General features: G+C 42.1%; 1 protein-coding gene across 3 annotated transcripts in view; it reads left to right on the top strand.

The window, feature by feature from the left end:
• SPAG16 (sperm associated antigen 16) overlaps positions 1-19,560 on the top strand; it is a 380,760-nt gene that overhangs the window by 253,092 nt on the left and 108,108 nt on the right. For all 3 annotated transcript variants that reach the window (XM_027735649.2, XM_027735647.2, XM_039381322.1), the window contains exons 14-15: positions 982-1,047; positions 19,249-19,375. In XM_027735649.2, the coding sequence (XP_027591450.1) occupies positions 982-1,047; positions 19,249-19,375 (193 nt within the window). The remainder of the gene's footprint in view (positions 1-981; positions 1,048-19,248; positions 19,376-19,560) is intronic.

The following is a 19,560-nucleotide window of genomic DNA, read 5'->3' as shown; positions in this document are numbered from 1 at the left end:
AAAAGAGAATTCAAATGTCTTATGTCAGAGCAGGAGTGATTTCAGTTTTTCTGGATTGGGAAAATAAAAATAGAATTAAGCTGGTGATATAAACTCTAAAAGCAAGACAGAGGTATGATTAACCTATGTTTCCCCCACTCCTCAGAGACTGATTCAAGCTGGAATAAGTGCAAGGAAGTACTAGTAGGATGAATGGTAGAATTTCAGATCTTGGGTTTGGGTTTTTTTATCTTTCCAGAAAAATGCAACAAACTGCCTTTCAATTCCAGTGTCAGTCAAATGTTTTCTTTCAGTGAAAACTTGTTCTTCAGCATATTATTACACTGTTCAAAGCTGGGGTTCACTTTTAATAGGAAGGATTTTGTTCTGTTACCCAGGAAGCCAGTGACTTCTATGAAAACAGAGAAAGGCATCTCTTTTTACTACCCCTGTCTTCTCATCTTGAAGACTTCAGGTTTTATAGCAGGAGATACTGTGGTTGGATGGCTCCTGTACTGGGAGAACAAGCCAGAGATCAGTCATGACATCTGACATATGTTACTGCACTATGTAGGTCACTTATGGCCTAATGTGCAAGATGACAAAAGATAATTAATTTTGATTTTGTGCCTGTAATTCCTTGAGGAAGACTTGAATGGTGTGTGTGGAATATCAAGAGGCATTGCCCGAGAGCAAGAGCTCAGTCTTTTGGAAGGAGAGATTACACCTTCTAATTCAAACCCTCCAGCAAGGGAGGCTTTTCTTTTGTGGTATTTGAATGCACCTTTTCTGCTGGCTATTATGTGAAGGAAGGAGATATATCCTTACTAATTGTGAGAAATGTGTTCCTCTTCCAGCAACCAGGAGCTGGTTTTTTAGCACATGACGTGTCTTGATTTGCACACAGCCATAAAATCAAGGTCTTTCTGTTTACAACAAGGGTATAGAATAATTTATATCACTATAACTTATATAAATGCTCTCTTTTTGTTTCATTCCTAGGGTCTCCGTGTTTACACATTCCATGGTCACCTGCATCCCTGCAATCATGCTACATTCAACACGAAGGTAAGTTCTGCACACCAATTTCCTTTTTTTTATTCTTTAATCATCATGTTCCTTGCTCTGGTACATACTGTGATGTCCTTGGTGAAACAGATCCCTCTGTGGCTGAATTCAGTATTAGTAATGATTTCTAGGGTGGTTCAGTGGCACACACCTGCCAGGCAGGTCAGACCCAGGAACTGGTACAAATAAAGCTGCCCCCCCCCTCCTTGCTCCTAGTTCCTTTCTCCTTTGATCAGTGTGTGGTATCTAAGCCATTCTCCCTTGTCATGGTCATTTAATTACTTTCTTTAATGACATTTGCTGTTGGGTTTTTTTCCTGGATGGTTAATTTTACAGTTGTTGTCTAAAAAGAACCATTTTGGTTGGGATTGGTGACACACTGCCATCTGAATGCCCGTTAACTTTGGAAGGGAAGGAATTTCTCCCAGATGGTTCTTTGAGGAGATATGAAATTTTCAGAAATGATCAAAACATTTGTGATGTATGATTCCTCTGGCTCTCTAGGTCACAGTGCTCTTTAAAACTGGTGTAGAAGTGGCGAGGCATGTGCTGCTTTCTGCTACCACTCAGCCTTTTCTCTCAGAGACCATCTCTCCTGGAAAATATTTTAGTGGTGTTCATGCTCTCTGTGCTCCCACTGACACTTTCATTACAAGCAGAGCAAGGTACTATTTTTTCCTGTAGGAGATCCTGAATATTCTCCTCTTGTTCAGTATCAGCTGCTGCTTTACCAACTGCTATGCTAACCCTATGTGTTTAGAGGGCAAAACCCAGGGGCTGGCAGAGCAGAAGGAGTGGGATAAGCTGATGTCAAGGAGGGAATAGGAATTCCCAAGGCATCCTAATTCTTTCTTGGCCACGTGAATATATATCTACATTTGACAGGCACAACCTGCCTCTCAGTATTTTGAAACACTGTAGTGTAGAACAGTAGCAAGAATTGTGAGGGAAATATTGCAGTGATACTGTAGCACTGTCTTTAATATGAGTATTAATTTACAAAGGGCCTCGTGCTCTCATGTGACCTGTAATGATTAACAGGAAGCTGAAAGACTGTGTGCTGATAATCTCCCAGATAAGCATGTGATTTTGGTAAAGGATATTACAGTTGGCATTAAACTCTAGACTAAAATAATTGCTTGACATTCTCAATGGTTGAATTAGTAAAAATGGAAACATTTGATCAGCTTTGATCAGACTGAGTGAGGAATATAATTTCAGAAGTTGTGATTGCAGTTATATAAGTTAACTGCATGTACTGGAAAACCATTGAAAAATTAAGTAGTGGTCCTGAGTTGTACAAGTAACAGTTGTCCCACTGTCAGGCTGGTGAAGCAATTGCTATATTGCAGCCAAATATAGCACTAGAGAACTGTTTTCTTACCCTCTAGTGCTTGCCCACCAAAAAATTAAAATATTCCACCATAAGCAAGCTAATTAGGGTTCTAATTCTGAGAGACATTTTTGTTAAAAGATGCATGCTTTATGAGGAAAGACATGTTTTTATAGAAACATTCATATTTTCCAGAATACTTACATGGAAAATATTTTGGACACCGATCATGGACTGTTTGGACACAGGTGTCCAACCTAGTGGTTATACCTGGCCAAAGAAGTCTGAAAAGGCAAAACAGAAGAGTGATTGCTGACAAAATCCTACCTAGAGGGTTTTTTTTCGCTTTTTTTTTAATATCCTAATGCCACAGATCTGCAGATCCCGTGCTTTATCAGAAGTCTTGCCTATAGGGTTGGGCTCTGTGGGTGCAGAGCTGTAATGGTGAAAGATCCCAAGGGATTCACTCCTTTTTCTGCAGGGATATAGGTCAGTTTAAGTGGGCTCCTCAGTCACTTCAGTGGGCTTGTGGCAATCGTGTCTCGGGCTGCTTGGTGCCCAAAGGAGTTCTGAAAGAACATGAAATTCTAATTACACAAGAACAAGGAACAAATTTTCCAGTTAGATCAGAAAGCCATGGAAGCAGTGTGTCCAAATATTAAGGGATATTTTAGGGAAAGAGTATTGTACAAGGAAGAAGCTAAAAAAGAATAATGCATTTACACAAACTGAATAAATCCTCATTAAACTCTGTGAAACTGATTAAATCTGAGTTATTTACTGTACCATGCTTATGGAACTGTAGTTAATAGTTTTTTGTTAAGTGGGCAACATTTGCAGCCAGGACTCTTATTAGTGCTGAGATTCCCTAATTAGGCATTTCTCTATGGAACACAGCTGCCAGCTTGGCACCTGAAATGTGCCCATTTGCTGGAGCCTGCCCTGCTGGGACATGGGCTCTCCAGAGTCCCATTGCCCTGAGAGAAACTTCTGCAGTTGTTGTTGTGTCAGGACTTCACAAATAACACTTTCAGCACTGTATAAATTCTGCAGTTCTCAAGGTTGGTCCTCCGCCTGTGGAATGCTTGAGAAAACGTGAGCAAAACCCACATAGCTTTTGAATTCAGGACATAGAAAAATGCACTTTTCCTCCTAAAAGTTAATGTTACTAAAATTACCTAAAAGTTAATAAACGCCTTTTACTCCCATGTCTCCATAACACAATAACTTTGTGGAGAAAAATGTTGCAGATATGTCCTTTGCACTGAGGTATGGCCTAAATACATCTCAAGCTCTGTACATCCTATGCAAAGGTAAACCCCTATGCCAGTGAAGTATAAAGACAATAGAGGCTTGGTTGAATCATTTTTGCTCCCTTATGTGTGTGTATATGTGTTTGTGTTCAAATAAGAGTATAATTATCATTCACCTGTATCTGCCATGCTGTGTTTGTATGATGTCTGCAGGTTTAGGAACCATTACAGAGATTACCAAGTTTCTTTAAAAGAAAAGAAGTATTTTTGAAATTACAGATTATCTTAGGAAAACCTAAAAGACTATAAAAAAAAGATGCTTGATAGCAATGGCCCGATTTTACCTCCCCAAGCCAAAATGCAAACAGCATTTAGGTCATTCTTCCATTGATTTACTGAAGGGCAAATAATGTCAGACAGTTTTTAAACAAAAACAAAATTTCAATTTTGTTTACCTCTTCAGCAGTCCGGTTGGATGTCAGCTACCATTTAGCTGGGCCAATAATATTGATATTTGATGTCAGTTCTTATTCATTACTGCACCCAAATGATGCAAAAGTCAGATCTTTCAGATGTTTCTATGGATAGCCAGATAAAGCCAGGGATGTCTGACTGCATCTAACAGACACAAACAAGAAAAGAACAGAATACAAAAATCAAAACCCTATCTGCTCTGATTGTTATTTATGTATGCAAGGTGTTCACCTCTTTGCATAAGCTCAAAGCCAGTTGCTTACAAAGGTTACCAAGTAATATCAAACGTGTTCAATTATACATGCAAAAGAGCTAATAGGTTCTTCCTCTAGTTTATTTCTGTCTCCATGCATAAGAAATATAATTACAGAACTGAATTACATTTTAAATACAGATTTTATTATCATTATTTAACCACTTTCAGGCCATTGAACATTGTTAGAAGTAAAAAAAATAAATCTATTCCTTCTCTCTGTCATGGCAAAGAACAAAATCTGTGTCAAAATGCCCTCATTTCACTTGTTGGCAAAAAGCTCTTTCTGATAATAGTGAAACACTCAGAAAACTATGCTTGAATCCCCTTCCACATCCATTCCCTGAAATAGTCATGTTATTCCCTATCTTTGGAAGCAAGTTTCCTGGAATACTCCCTTCCCTTGGCCAGGCATCCTGTTAAATCACTTCCCGTCCCCTCTGATGCCAGCGTTACTCACGGAGCCCTATAGTCTGTGCCTGCTTTACACATTTTGTGTAGACCAGATACCATGTTCTCAAATCACTCTAGAAGAAACTGGTAGATCCATCTTTATTCTGATCACTTTAAATATTTTTGCTCTCCAACTCTGATATCAGCCTTAATGTAGAAGGCTGGATAAATAAGAATGTGTTTAGAAGTAAAAATATTCCTCCATCTCTTTCTTTGAGGAAGCTCCAAAATGTCGGCACTCATCTGACTGTTCAGAAGGCCCAGGAAATCCGTGATGCATTGGTTTGTAAGGGCTGGCTCTCCCAGGGTGCTGTATCCCCATGTCCTTGAGAAAAGAGACGGTCTCGCAGCAAAGGTCCTTCGATGGAACTGAAAAAAAACCCCAAGCCTGATTTTTAAATGTCACACCTTGTTTGTATCATTCAGTCTCCCATCACCATTTCAGGTTTCTTATCAGAGATCATTTGCAAAGAAAAACTTGGTAATAGGTGTCACACACCTTGATAAGTCAGTGTCGGAGAAAAATCCCGTGCAGCAGATGGTGGTGACTGAGAAACCTTTGGTGTCAGTAAATGTGTAACTGCTGCTGGAGTTTACCTCTGCACTTCGAAATTAGACAAAATGCAGTTCCTTCACTGTCTGTTTGTTTTGTCTTCCTGGGTTATTTTTGGATCAAATTCCCAGTTACAGTTTCTTCTGGGGAAAAATCATTAAAAAATCTGTTAGTCTTGCAGTTTGCTTAATCAAGGTCCAAGCTGCCTTTGAAAACATGGAATTAACCAGTCTTTCTATTCTCTGTCAAGTATATAAATGTATTATGTATAAATATAAATCTCTTCAGATACTTTAAACCTGATCCCATCAAGTTTACTGACTCTGAAAATAACCACAACTCAAGAAAATCCACCTTCTTTTGTTTTATGCGTTCAACTCTGTGCATTATGAGATGTGAGATCAGTTCATTCTGCCACAGCAGCTCTCTCCTCCAGCCTCAGGGTTTATATCTTTCTTTCATTTACCACAGGTTGATTTTTAATTTTTTTTTAAACCCGGGGAATCCCATCTGGTGCTTCTTCTTGTCACCATGCAGGTAATTTCAGTAAATCACAAAGTATCTTGTAACATTCACCCAAACAAATGCGGGGAAGCTTAGATTTTAGAAGACCTTCTTCTGGTTTTCTTCCTACTCATAGGTCCTAGGAAACTATTCCAAATCCATCAAGAGATTAATTCAGTACCCATCAAGAAATTCAGTACCTGAAGGGAACTGACAAGAAACATGAAGGAAGACTATTTACAAGAGCTGTAGTGACAGGCTTCAAACTGAAAGAGAGTAGGTTTAGATTGGATAGAATGAAAAAATTCTTCCCTGTGAGGGCAGGGAGGCCCTGGCACAGTTGCCCAGAGAGGCTGTGGCTGCCCCATCCCTGGAAGTGTTCAAGGCTGGGTTGGATGGGGCTTGGAGCAACCTGGGCTAGTGGAAGGTGTCCCTGCCCATGGCAAGGGGTTGGAACTGGATGAGCTTTAAAGTCCCTTCCAACCCAAACCAGTCTGTGATTCTATGAAAAGGAGTGTGGTTTCTCCCCGTAATGATATTTGTAAAGACATGACTTCTCTGGCATTCCAAGATGGATATCTGCCTGTCTGCAGATAAGGTGTTACCTAAGGCCTCATGTTCTGTTAGAGGCAGCACATTCCCACTTGGTCAGTGCTTTTGGTCCCCTCTTTGCAGGACACACCCTTTGCTGGATCCCAGTAGTTCTACCTGGTCTCAGTGCTGTGAATGCAAGACAATCCCCAGGTTAATGTGGTGCCTGCTCGCACCTGGACTCTATAATAAAGTGAAATAACCAAGGGATAGATGCTTTTCCTTGGGAGTAGGATAGCTGAAAGTCCCTAGTCGTGATCACTGAGACTTGTGAGCCTCAGCAGTGAACCACATGCTGATGGTGTAGATGAGCAATGTGGGGTAGGAAGCAGGGCAGGTGTCTGCCATCATGCTGTCCCATTCATTTGTTTTGAACCAGCAGTAAATGAAATATTTAACTTTTCTAATGGAAGCTTTTAATCAGATTTTGCTCTTGTTTCAATATTTGCGTATGATGAAGCTTTGTCTCAGCTCTTCATGATAAAATTTTGAGGTAATGAACATACATTTGGATCTCAAACAACTCTGTGAAGCCCAAGAAGAGAAAATGCATCATTTTTAACTAGCTTTGCTGTAATCTGGGTTTCGGTAACTTTAAAAAACCTGTACATTTTAGGTCAGATTGGCTCTTGAAAGATCTTCAACAGAACCTGATAATAACTGACCGTACAGTATTTTCTTTTCTGTTTTCAGAATTTATATTTACAAATCGAGACATATTGTAATGTCCATTTGCTCCAAACTGAAAGAAAAAGAGATTATCTCCTTTAATGTGATTTTGTTTGCTTAATTCTGTGTTCTGCAGTGAATGTGACCCTTTGTGTATACAGGACATGAAGCAAGCACTGTTTAGCATGCACAGCTGCTAGTACTGTGGAAAACTTTGTCCTTTTTTCTTAGAGGAGAATTAATTTGTGTATCCTAAGGAATAAGGATTTTTTTTAAATTGCATCTCCTGGCCCCGCACGCCAGCCTTTGCTGTGGCAGATGTACACTGTGGGTCCAGGCCCCTGCATAATTCATTTTTTATTTTAACAGCTGTTTTTTCAACTCATCTTTTTGCAAAACAAACAAAATCAGAATACAAAGATCCAACTAGATTCTTTTAAATTCAACTTCCCTCGTGCAGTACTGTCAAACCTGCCTCTATTTGTGATATTTCATGGGAAATTGTGTCCCAAAACACATGAGAAATCAGCATAGCATACCCACCCTCTACCCTGTGACTCTCTCATGTGATGGTCATTTTTTTTGACTAATTGTGAGGCTTTTGCCTGCACTACCGTTGTCATCAGTGCCAGGAATGGAAACCATTGCAGACCCTTGGCCCTGAGGTGTGAGGCCAGGGCTTCAGACGTGGCTGCTCGTGCTGACTCTGCTCACCTCCGGCTCGCCCAGCACTCCCAGTTTGCTGTGGTCAGGTGTTGGTGGGGGTTCCTTAGCCAGGTCACCTGTTAAAATAGATGCTATCAGTGTGGGTTTGCATTTGTTAGGAACAGACTGAACAGCTCTTCCAACACACAGCATATCTGTGCAAAGTTGACTCTTCAAAAGGGCTTAAACTAAATTTGGGCTAGAGAAATGGGTTTAGTAAACTAAACCAGTGATTTGAGTTTGCTAAGAGGACTCTTGAACATCTACTGCTTATCAAATCATGTCCAAAGGGAAGCAGGGTGCTTGAAACAATGCTGTATCCATGGTTGTGCAGTACATGGCTTTATAGAATACCAAGTCGGATTTAAAATGAATTTATGCAAGTGTGAAAGTAGGGCCAACTTTGGAAAGCCCTCTCTGTTATGAAAATGCAATTAATCTGTAGTTGAATAAATACCACTGTTAGAAGGTATTTGAATATCAGATTGATTTAGTCTGAAAATAATTGAGAATGCACAGCTGAAGTCCATCAGAGATGGGAATGCAGATGATATTGGTTTGGGTTTGAGTGGCAAGGTTTGCCATGCGGTTGGTTCACCATTTTGGGACAGCCCATGCAGTCACTTTGCAATTCTGAGGCAGGACATGCAGTCACTGCCATTTTGGGTCAGGACATGCTGTCCCTCCACGATTTTGGGTCAGGACATTCGGTCGCTCTGCCATTTGGGGCAGGACGTGCGGTCACTCCACCATTTTGAGTCAGAACATTCGGTCACTCCGCCATTTTAGGTGAGGATATGCAGTCACTCTGCCATTTTAGGTGAGGATATGCAGTCACTCTGCCATTTTGGGTCTGGACATGCAGTCACTGCCATTTTGAGTCAGGACGCTTGGTCACTCCGCCATTTTGGGGCAGGACGTGCGGTTGCTCCGCCATTTTGGGTCTGGACATGCAGTCACTGCCATTTTGAGTCAGGACGTTTGGTCACTCCGCCATTTTGAGTCAGGACGTTTGGTCACTCCGCCATTTTGAGTCAGGATGTTTGGTCACTCCGCCATTTTGGGGCAGGACGTGCGGTCGCGCCGCCATTTTGGGTCAGGACGTTTGGTCACTCCGCCATTTTGGGTGAGGACATGCAGTCACTGCCATTTTGGGTGAGGATATGCTGTTACTCTGCCGTTTTGGGTCTGGACATGCAGTCACTGCCATTTTGAGTCAGGACGTTTGGTCACTCCGCCATTTTGGGGCAGGACGTGCGGTTGCTCCGCCATTTTGGGTCTGGACATGCAGTCACTGCCATTTTGAGTCAGGACGTTTGGTTGCTCCGCCATTTTGGGTCTGGACATGCAGTCACTGCCATTTTGAGTCAGGACGTTTGGTCACTCCGCCATTTTGAGTCAGGACGTTTGGTCACTCCGCCATTTTGAGTCAGGACGTTTGGTCACTCCGCCATTTTGGGGCAGGACGTGCGGTCGCGCCGCCATTTTGGGTCAGGACGTTTGGTCACTCCGCCATTTTGGGTGAGGACATGCAGTCACTGCCATTTTGGGTGAGGATATGCTGTTACTCTGCCGTTTTGGGTCTGGACATGCAGTCACTGCCATTTTGAGTCAGGACGTTTGGTCACTCCGCCATTTTGGGGCAGGACGTGCGGTTGCTCCGCCATTTTGGGTCTGGACATGCAGTCACTGCCATTTTGAGTCAGGACGTTTGGTTGCTCCGCCATTTTGGGTCTGGACATGCAGTCACTGCCATTTTGAGTCAGGACGTTTGGTTGCTCCGCCATTTTGGGTCTGGACATGCAGTCACTGCCATTTTGAGTCAGGACGTTTGGTCACTCCGCCATTTTGAGTCAGGACGTTTGGTCACTCCGCCATTTTGAGTCAGGACGTTTGGTCACTCCGCCATTTTGGGGCAGGACGTGCGGTCGCGCCGCCATTTTGGGTCAGGACGTTTGGTCACTCCGCCATTTTGGGTGAGGACATGCAGTCACTCTGCCATTTTGGGTGAGGATATGCTGTTACTCTGCCATTTTGGGTGAGGACATGTGGTTACTCTGCCATTTTGGGTCAGGACATGTGGTCTCTCTGCCATTTTGGGTGGGGACATGCAGTCACTCTGCTATTTTGGGTCAGGACATGCATTCAGCTGCTGCCATTTCAGTATGGCCCAGAGGCTGACTAAGGCTCAAGGGGTAGGTGATGGAGCAGTGGCTGTCCCACCTATGCAGAGCTTGCCCTGTTTCTCCCCCTACCCCACTTCCCATGTGGTTGTATTGAGCCTGTCAACCATTCCTCTAATCTTCTCGGGAGGGCTCTGGGCTCTGTGAAGGCTCTGGGCTGTGTGAGTCTTATGGTCACTGTGATGTCTCTGAGAGCTGTGAGGGATGTAAGGGATGTGAGGGCTTATGGGGCCTGTGAGGGCTCAAGGGGGTAGGAGGTGGAGCAGTGGCTGTCCCATGTACACAGAGCTCACCCTGTTTGCCCCCACTGCCCACTTCCCACCTGGTTGTTTTGAGCCTGTAAACCTTTCTTCTGGTTTCCTACACAAATTAAATGTATTTTTTTCCCCTAGTCTGCTTTACCTGTGACAGTGGTTGGTGAGTGATCTCTCCCTGTCCTTATCTTGACCCATAAGTCTTTTGTTGTATTTTTCTCTGCCCTGTCTAGCTGAGGAAGGGAATCATAGGGTGGTTTTGGGGGATACCTGGCACCCAGCCAGGGTCAACCCACCACAGATATTTAGCTGGCTTTTTGTGAAGTAGTTCTTGAAATATTGAGATGAGATTTGTTGAACTGATCATTCTTTCACCTGGAATACGTTAAAACTGTGAGAAAGATTCATACACTTATTGGAGTTCAGAATTGGGCAAGCTTCTGTGAATACATTTTATATATTGTTGATATTTCTTCTTTATGCATTTAGTTTCCCTTAATAAACACCCAAAGACAAGATAAAGAGCCAAATATTAGGTTAGACTCGATGATCTTAGAGGACTATTTCAACCTTAATGATTCCATGATTTCACCATGTTCCTTTGGTAGCTTCTCGTTAAAAAAAGCACATGTACTTTACTGACACTCATTTTCTTTCAGTGACTTAGATGTTCTGCTTTTTAAAATGAACAGTTTTACGTTTCAGCAATAGATCTCTTGCCACTAATTCTAATTTATGAATTTACGAAAGCATATATTACATCTGTATTTTAACATTACTGCGGTGAATACTATCCAGTTTTTCCAAATGTACTTATTTAGACTATAAGGAACTGAATGATGATAAAGTCCCTGTGCATGAATGTGGCATAGCCCAGGAATTTGTTATGCTTATTGCTCTCAGGAGTGTCTAATCAGGTAATGATGGCACCTAACTTTACTTTAGTCATGGTATCTCTCAAAAATACAGAGAAAAGCCAGGAATGGCAATTATCATTCATCTCCTCTCACTGCACCGCTCCCAGAATTCAAAGGCACTTCTTTGATGGTTAGAAAGGAGAAAACAAAATTGATTATTTTAAACCTCTCTGCAAAAGCTATTGCTCCCTTTGCAGCCCTGTTTCAAGTGCAATGTCAACTACGGGGAGCAGTAACTCTGCAGGGAGTGCGGTGGTTTCATATGTAAATTTATGCAATGGTTTCTGCAAACCTGGCATGTGTTGTGCTCCTCAAACACACCACCGGCACTTCCTGCTACTTGATGTGACAAAGGGAAGAGAGATTCCCTCCGTTTTTACACAGCAAGAGGAAAACCTGCAGAGAGCATGTACACAAACAAGAGACCCATGATCCACAATTATTTTTGAAAGTTAGTAAAGCTGGAAATTCTCCTGCAACAAAGTTTTGCTATTTCTATGGATTACTTTTGATGGAGCTTCTCCTTTGGAGGACACAAGGGTGTTTTTTTTGAGTCTCCATGTGATCTGAAAGGATAAAATTAATAACCTTGAAATAATATTGTTTTAGGATACTCTTCATCTTGATCAAAATGACCACTGAGAAAATAAGGATAAGACATAAAAAAATTCTGTCTTGATATCTTAAAATTTTGGGGTATGTGAAGGCCCCCATACCTGTTTATTTATCAGCATAGGCATCTCATCCACACGTTTTCCACTTCCCAATGTATCTGCTTCTCCTCACTTTCTAATAGAAATAGACTTTTGGTCACTGATCATGATAAAGAGGCACCTCAGTGCCTCTACTCTCCTGAAATAAATTTCTCTTCTGCTTGAAACCTCTCCTGGGGCCTGTCTGTTTGATCCCTGTGCTCCGTTTGGTTGTTTGCATTAACAGCACTCGCCCCTCAGTCAGCACTTCCCCGTGTGTGTCTCCCTCCTTTGTGTTTCCCACCAGGACTTGCTGCACGCTTCCAAGGACCTGCAGGCAGTCCTCGTGTTACAGCTGACCCTGGTCAGGACCCAGCGTGTGCAGCAGTAATTGATAAGTGTTTAATCTGAGACCATCATTTAGAGTGGCTAATTGGGATAAACACTACCTTTTTACAGCACTTCTGGTGGTCTCACGTTCTTTCACCTTCATTACAGCGGGTGATTCATCTGTCTGTGTTCTTTGCAGCAGCATCAAGTGAAAGAGGAAAGTGTTGACACAATCCTCCAGTATCTTTGTAAAGGCTGTTTTGACTTACCATGTTCATTATGAACTGCAGCTGCTGGGGTGCCTGAAGGAAAAAGAGCCAGCAAGATTTGGAGCTGGGATAAGAATGATCCCTGCTTCCCCCAGGCATAAAACATGCATTATCCCAAGGTGTCTCCTTTGAGCTAGTGGGGCAAGTGCTGATACTGCTGTGTAAATGGGATTAAGAGAGAGCTTGGAACAGATTCTTCTTGTTTTGAATCTGCAATGTTTTTTCATAAGAGATACTGTTCTGCCTGTTTGTACAAATGCTCACAGAGCTGGATGGGAGGAGGAGGATGCTTTTGCCCAGAGCGTACACAGTCAGTACACTGTCAAAACCTGCGCACTGAACCATAATATCAGGGGATTGCAACAGATTAGTCATCACAACGTTAGTCATTGTTGTACAGCAACAATAGCCACCGTTTTAGGGCAAGTTGTACCAGTTCTACTGAGTGCAAAATCAGGAGCTGTTCATTGACAACTGCTAATACAGTTGGAGGACTCTTCTGTAGAAACCACCAGTGAAGCTCTGACATGATTCTTTTTGCATCAATATCTTGGATTCTCTTTGGCCCCAGAAGAGCTGGTGTCTCACCAGTTTGTTTCTGTTCAAAGCTGCAAAAAAATGCCCCTGGGAGTGAGAACCAGATCCCAGTTGCTTGAGCTCTGGGAGTTCAGTTGCTTTGAAACATAAATGTTTCTTTGCAACTTTGATCACACTGCAAAAGTCGAAACTATAAAAGGACAAAGCTAGGAAGAAAGCAGATGGGAAAACACTGGCCTTGCCTGTTAATTACCCTTAATCACCCCTTTACCCCACTCTTGATGAAAATAATTATTAAAAATAGACCACTGCACTTGCAAAGTGGTAATCAGTGTAGCTCTGTATTTTTGCCAGGCTAAGTAATTCCATGGCTTTCTAAGAAGATGCTATTTTCATTTGAAGCTGGGATGATTTAAGCATGATATTTCAAAAATGGGTGGTGATTGATTAGTCATTAGTCTAATAATGGACTGCATCTGCATTTTTCCTCCATCTTTATCATATTTTGCATAATTCATTTGGCTTAATTGGACATTAAAATCTTTTTCCATGTAACCACCACAGCACATTCACCCGCCTCTGCTTGGATTGTCATGGGATCCCTCTGCCCTTGTTCACTGCTGCTCAGAAAGCCCAATTCTGCCCTGTGGGACAGGGTGGCATGGGAATGGGACTCTGTCTGCCTTGCCTGTGTGCCCCCTGGTATTTTTTCTGAGTGTTATTTGGTTTTTGCATTACAACAAGGCCTGAAGTAATAACTCTTTCCAGGTTTCTGATGTGCTTCAGGCTGTAAATGTGGGAGGTAGTGACTCCTCTTAAAAATACTCCCTATAACACATATAAAATGGGGGTACAGTTAAGTGTTATAGGATGTGTCCCACAGGGAGCACCTTAGAAATTCAAATTATTGGAGTCTCTCAGTTTGAGGCAGCTGAAGCTGTTCCTCATGTGGCCAGTTTGTCTGCTGGCACTTAATGGTAAGGAGGTTCCACCAGCTTTGTGTACACAGACCAAACTCCTTTACTGGGATCAAGACTGGTGAGACCAGTAACAAGCTCATCAGCCAGAGGTCAACCAGATTCCCAATAGTAATGGAAAGGGGAAATAATTATCAAGCTTCTTTCTAGCTGGCAAGGGGCCTAGAACTTGGATCTTTTGCTGCTGGGGTTGATGAAAATGTCAGTGTAGTCATCAAGAGTCCCTTAAAATACACTTCATATGGCTGCAGCTGTTTTGAAAACAAAGGACTCGCAAATCAGAACTTGTCATAGTGAAAATTAGTTGCTGTTCACTCACTGTTTTGCCTTTTTAAAAATATTTGCACAAGGTGATGAAACAACTACTGACCTGCCTTCAGAAATAAACTCCTGCCTTCAGAAATAAACTTTGAAGAGGATACTCCTGGGAGGAGTTTACTGCAGTCCCAATTAGATAAAGCAAATTGATGTGGTTCATGTATTATTGATCTTTCAGCAATAAATCCAGAGGGGTGTTTATAAGCAAGGGACATAATTATCCAGATTTTTATCCTTCTTGCTGGTGTGAAACAGCAGTTTTCAGGGAATACATACCTAAAGCATACCTGATGATTAGTCCCACTATTCATCATTATTAATATTCAGAAGAAAAAATGTATATTTAAAAAAAAAGGGAAGAAGGAAAGGGATTTTTAAAACTTCCTGGAAATGATATAAATCTGTTAATACCCCATGTTACAATTACTTGTTTTGTTTGCAAGTGCCAGTTAAGACTGGGATTGTGATGTATATGGATCTGAGCATGCCCATTTTAATGGGAGATCTTCTGGAGTATGAAGATGTTCATTAAGTTGGCAGGAGGGTAAAGAGTGGAGGGTGGAACTGTGAAGGCAATTAAAGGACTTGCAAAGTCCTTTAAGTAGAGCCTGGAACAGAGCCAGCAGTGAATGCAAACTAATTGAATCCTTGTATAAATTCTTTAATTACTTCAGTGTGCACACACAAAACAGTACCGAGTTGATTCTATAGACTAGGCAGCAAGTCTGACCAGTTTTATGGAATCATTCTACAAGCTCTGTGATTAGAGGAGGTAATGGAGCTGGGCTGCAGCTGCAGCAAATGTAGTGTAAATGGAAATCAGTACAACAGGAATCTGCTTCTGCACATACTCTCCTTGCAGCTCATTGTCTCCTCCTTTTGCATGTAGGAAATCAGTCAAGCCCTTATGGTCCACCCTGCTGTTCAGTAAAATATGGCATCAAAAAGACATCATAAAAAAGAGTGCGGCAAGAAACAAGAACAAGAAAACCATGACCAAGGCAGAGGGCTCTTCCATGAATAACTAGAAGAATAACTAACAGGGTTGAAAAAGCCAAAAGCTCATAGGAGAATTCAAAGTGATTCTGCCTTAAAGCTTTTGAAAATGGCCCATGGCCAGATGGAAATGAGTTCATTTAACATATGACTTATCCTTTTCATTTTCTTTGAATGGCATGTAGCTCCAAATAATCTTTCAGCTTGGTTATCCCACATCTCCAGCTCACTTGACTTAGATAAAGTATGGAATAGAGCTGGCATTAAGCAAAGAAGTGGTGAAGTGTAATAGCCAGCTCACTAACAAAATCATTATGGGATGTTTTTAGTGTAGCAGCTGCCTTGGGATCAGTAATAATTAATACATTTAGTAATAAGCCTGTGGACAGAGTATGTTGAGGCTCATCAAATACCTGTCTGCACATGTTGAGATGTTGCCACCAGAACCCTGTTTCCTTACATCTGTTGGCACGTGAGGTGTGCTGTCTTTTCACAGAAATCAGGCAAACTGTGCTGCTGGGTGTTGCATTTTATGCAGTTTGTTTATACCAGGCATCCCAGAGGAAATTGTTAAAAAGCCTGCAGACTTTTGACAGCAAGAGCTGATTAATCTGTGCCACTAAGATAGTGTGTGAGCCCTTTGGAGCAGGACCATCTTCTCTAGCTTGTTTACACAGTACCTGTCACACTGGGGTGGTGCTCCCAGGCCCGGATTCTCCAGCACTGCATCTGTTCAAACAGTACCTGCAAGGGCCAGGGGGCTCATCCTTTCTGGTGAGGCCACAAATCCCCCTGTGAAAGAGAGCCTAAATTATCAGTTAGGATGGTCCAGTGTACCTGGAACCTACGAATGACTGGATTGTGGAAAATCCTGCAGGAGGGGAGGTTTGTTTACCTTAGGGATGTGTAGTAAAAATGGGAGAAAATAAACATGGCAGACAATAGGATGGCAGGATTGAAAGAGCGTGGGGTATGGGTATTCTCTTAGGTGTGCCAGCTACTGCAGCAAGATTAATTAATAGAAGGAAGGCCCTGTAATAAAAGTAAATCAGATTGTTTTCCTCATAATTATGCCACTAGTAACGATCCCCAGTTGGAGCCAGTGAGAAGGTCAGAGCCAGTGCTGCAGTTGCAGTCACTTTGGAGCAGGGACTGTCTCTGATCAATGTTTGCATAATATCTGTTCCAGGGAAGATTCTCAGGGCTGTTATGATCTATTAGCTGGACTGTGCTGTTACTTAAGAGAGAAATGTCATATTGAAAATCCATGGGCACAACTGTTGATGACAAAAGGAGGAGTCACAGAGCACCCACTGGAGTGTCTTCTGTAACTACCCTGAGTAGATTATGTGCAGTCTTACCCGGGTGGGCTCTCCATTGATCTAGGTCAAAATTGCTGAGCTACCAACACTGTAATTAAGCAGCATTTATTGAACTGAAGTGCAGTGGATACATACAAAACAGATTTGAAGACACATACAAGACAAGTTTGAAACCAAACCAAAACACACACCATCCCCCGCGAAGGTATTTGTTAAAATGCCTCTATGGATAGAAAAAAATCAGGAGTAAAGGCAAGAATATGCCCAAGTCACATTAGACCATATGAAATAATGGGTATAAGGGTTACTGGTGATTTCCTTAGTGGACCGCTGATGGTGACAGACATAATCTTTGCAGAAGAAAGTGAAAAGAGAGGATGGGGAGGTGTGGAGAGTTGGTCCAGAAACAAGGTATTTACTCTGGGGAATGGAGGGATCTTTCTGCACACACACTCAGCTCCTCTACTGGCAGGATAGGTCATGACCTAAGGAAAAGAGAGATCTCACTGGATCGTGCGTGTCCCAAGCTCCCAGTTTGGAATTACTGCTGTGTGCCATCTCTACTGACACCTCTGTGCAGCTGAGATGGGCATCTTTAACCTCTCTGAAAGTCAGATAATTCCAAAATTGGTGATCAGGTTTGCAGGAGTCGCGTTATAAACATCAGCACTGGGTACATGCATAGTTAATCCAGACTCCATGCTATCTGGACAGGGTGGGGAAGAGAGAAGGAAGAGCTTCAGGTGTTTAGCCCAGAAAATAGTATCCAAGGGGGATGTGAATGACACACTAATTGTAATGCATCAGGGACAGGGAAGAAGGGAGGAGTTTTTCTGCAAAAACCCACTTGTATTTAACCAAAAGGATATAGATTGCATGTGAACAAGTACTTTTATACCCATTTTATATTTATGGGCTGAAAGCTTTATAAATGCAAGGACAGGCAGGTTCTAGATCAGTGGATGGGGGAACTGCTGCTAATGTGGAATTTACTACATTTATCACAGCAAGGGTATGAAAATATTGCTAGTAAGAGTAAGGGACTGTGAGTAGTCTCTGGAAGCATTGCTTGTAAGAGGAAGGCAGTTGATTTGACAACTCTTCCAGTTGCATATCCATGATGGTGCTTTTTTTTCCCTCTTGTTAAAAGTTTGCTCTCTTGAGATCCAGTTCAAGCCATGCAAAAATTTGGAGCGTAGTTGTTGCATTTTGGGTTTTTTTGTTGTTTGTTTCCCCAAGGGCATTCCTGACCTCATCCTTTGTATAGGCTGAACTTAGTGGAAGCAGGCAGGTGAAAGGAGGGGGAATTAGATGGGTACAGCTGGTGAGATAGTTAAACAGAGCTGTGATGCTCAGCACCACTACCTTGGCGTGGGGTGTAATTATGGTTACTGAGCTTTTTTTGCAAAACAGCAAGTGCTGAGAGCACACCTTGCAGGCTGCTGAATTCTCCAAGCAATCATTACTTTGCTTCTCAGTGTTACCTCTGAATTAGTCTGTAACAAGCCAGAATGGAGTTTTGATATTTACATCTCCTCTAAATGAACCTAAAGATTTCATTATACTTACACCAGGATAGTGTTTTGCAGACCATTACTTTCTACTTGAGAAGTTGATGGATATTTTAAGATCTTAAATCCTCTGTTTGCTAGAAAACTCCACACATTTCTTACAGGTATTATTTATGTAAAAGATGTAAAAAATAGCTGAATAAAAAAAAATAAATCACGGATGCGGTAACTGCCCCATATTTCATCTGATTCTCAGTTCCATACTGTTGTGATTCTCTTTCCAAACAATATCCTCTAATCTAATCTTACACTCTTGCAAAAATTGGAAAAGACATTGACTTTGATAACTGTGAGTGCACACCAGCTGAGCTGCTTTGGGGATGTTGAATCTTTATTTAGGAGGTTAAAATGAAAAGTAAATGTTTCTAAGTGGGTAGCTGGGCGTTCTTTCTGTTATGGTGGCAGGAATTAGCTAGACAAAGTCATGTTTGGGCATCCTTTACCCTACCTTCTTTGACTTTTGCATTTGTTCATATGCTACATATTCAAAATACATCTTTAAGGGGTTTTGGATGGTTGGTTTTTGTTTTAATTAATATTGAACAGAGACATGGGGAACATGGTCCTGCTGTCTTTCCTTGCATAGTCCTTGTGTGCTTCTGGCTCCCTGGACTGATTGCCCTGCCCTTGGTGTGGCTATGGAACGTTCAGCAGGGAAGAGCTGTCTGTTCTGCTCCCATCTTGTGCTTCACATGGAAAACACGAGGACACAAATTTAAAAGCAGGCCTAAAGGGCCATTCCTGTGAGAAGAAAGGGCATCATAAGACATGTTCTTAGGGGACACTGGTATCAGAATTCAAGATGACCTCTTTTCTCTTTTTTTACTTATAGTTTCTCCTGAACTGGTCTCTTCAGGAGTCATGTTGTGGTTGTTGCTATTCGAGGCAATGGAGCTGAAAAGAGGCTGTAATAACCTTGTATATAGTAACTTGCAGTACTTACAGCTGATGTGTCTGGGATCAGTGGGTGTCCAGCCCTGTGTTGTAGGCTTTCTTCTTGGCAGAAGTACAAAAGCAATGCCTTGATTTTGTTTCCGTCGTTGACAGGGGGACGCAGTGGCTTCCTGTGACTCCTCCGGTGTGCTGAAGCTCTGGGACATGCGGAAGTTGGTCCCTATTTTATCCATCGACGCAGGCCCACATCCTGCCAACCAGGTCGCCTTCGATCAGTCTGGTAGGATTCTAAAACAACCTTTTCTACCTAAGGGTTTATTTTGAAATCTCTCCCCTCCCTTTCTGGTTCTGAAGCCAGATAGCATGTGTGAAGCAGCGTAGATGTGTTAATTTTAAGGAAGAATTGCCCAATTGTGCCAATGATCAATACATTTGTTTTCTGTGGACTAAGCAGCCAAATCAGAC

Source organism: Pipra filicauda, unplaced genomic scaffold (genome assembly GCF_003945595.2).
Source record: "Pipra filicauda isolate LSUMZ 115617 unplaced genomic scaffold, ASM394559v2 scaffold21_size4447388_pilon, whole genome shotgun sequence".
NCBI lineage: Eukaryota > Metazoa > Chordata > Aves > Passeriformes > Pipridae > Pipra > Pipra filicauda.
The sequence above is the reverse complement of the archived record's forward strand: the minus strand, read 5'-3'. Positions and strand labels throughout refer to the sequence as shown.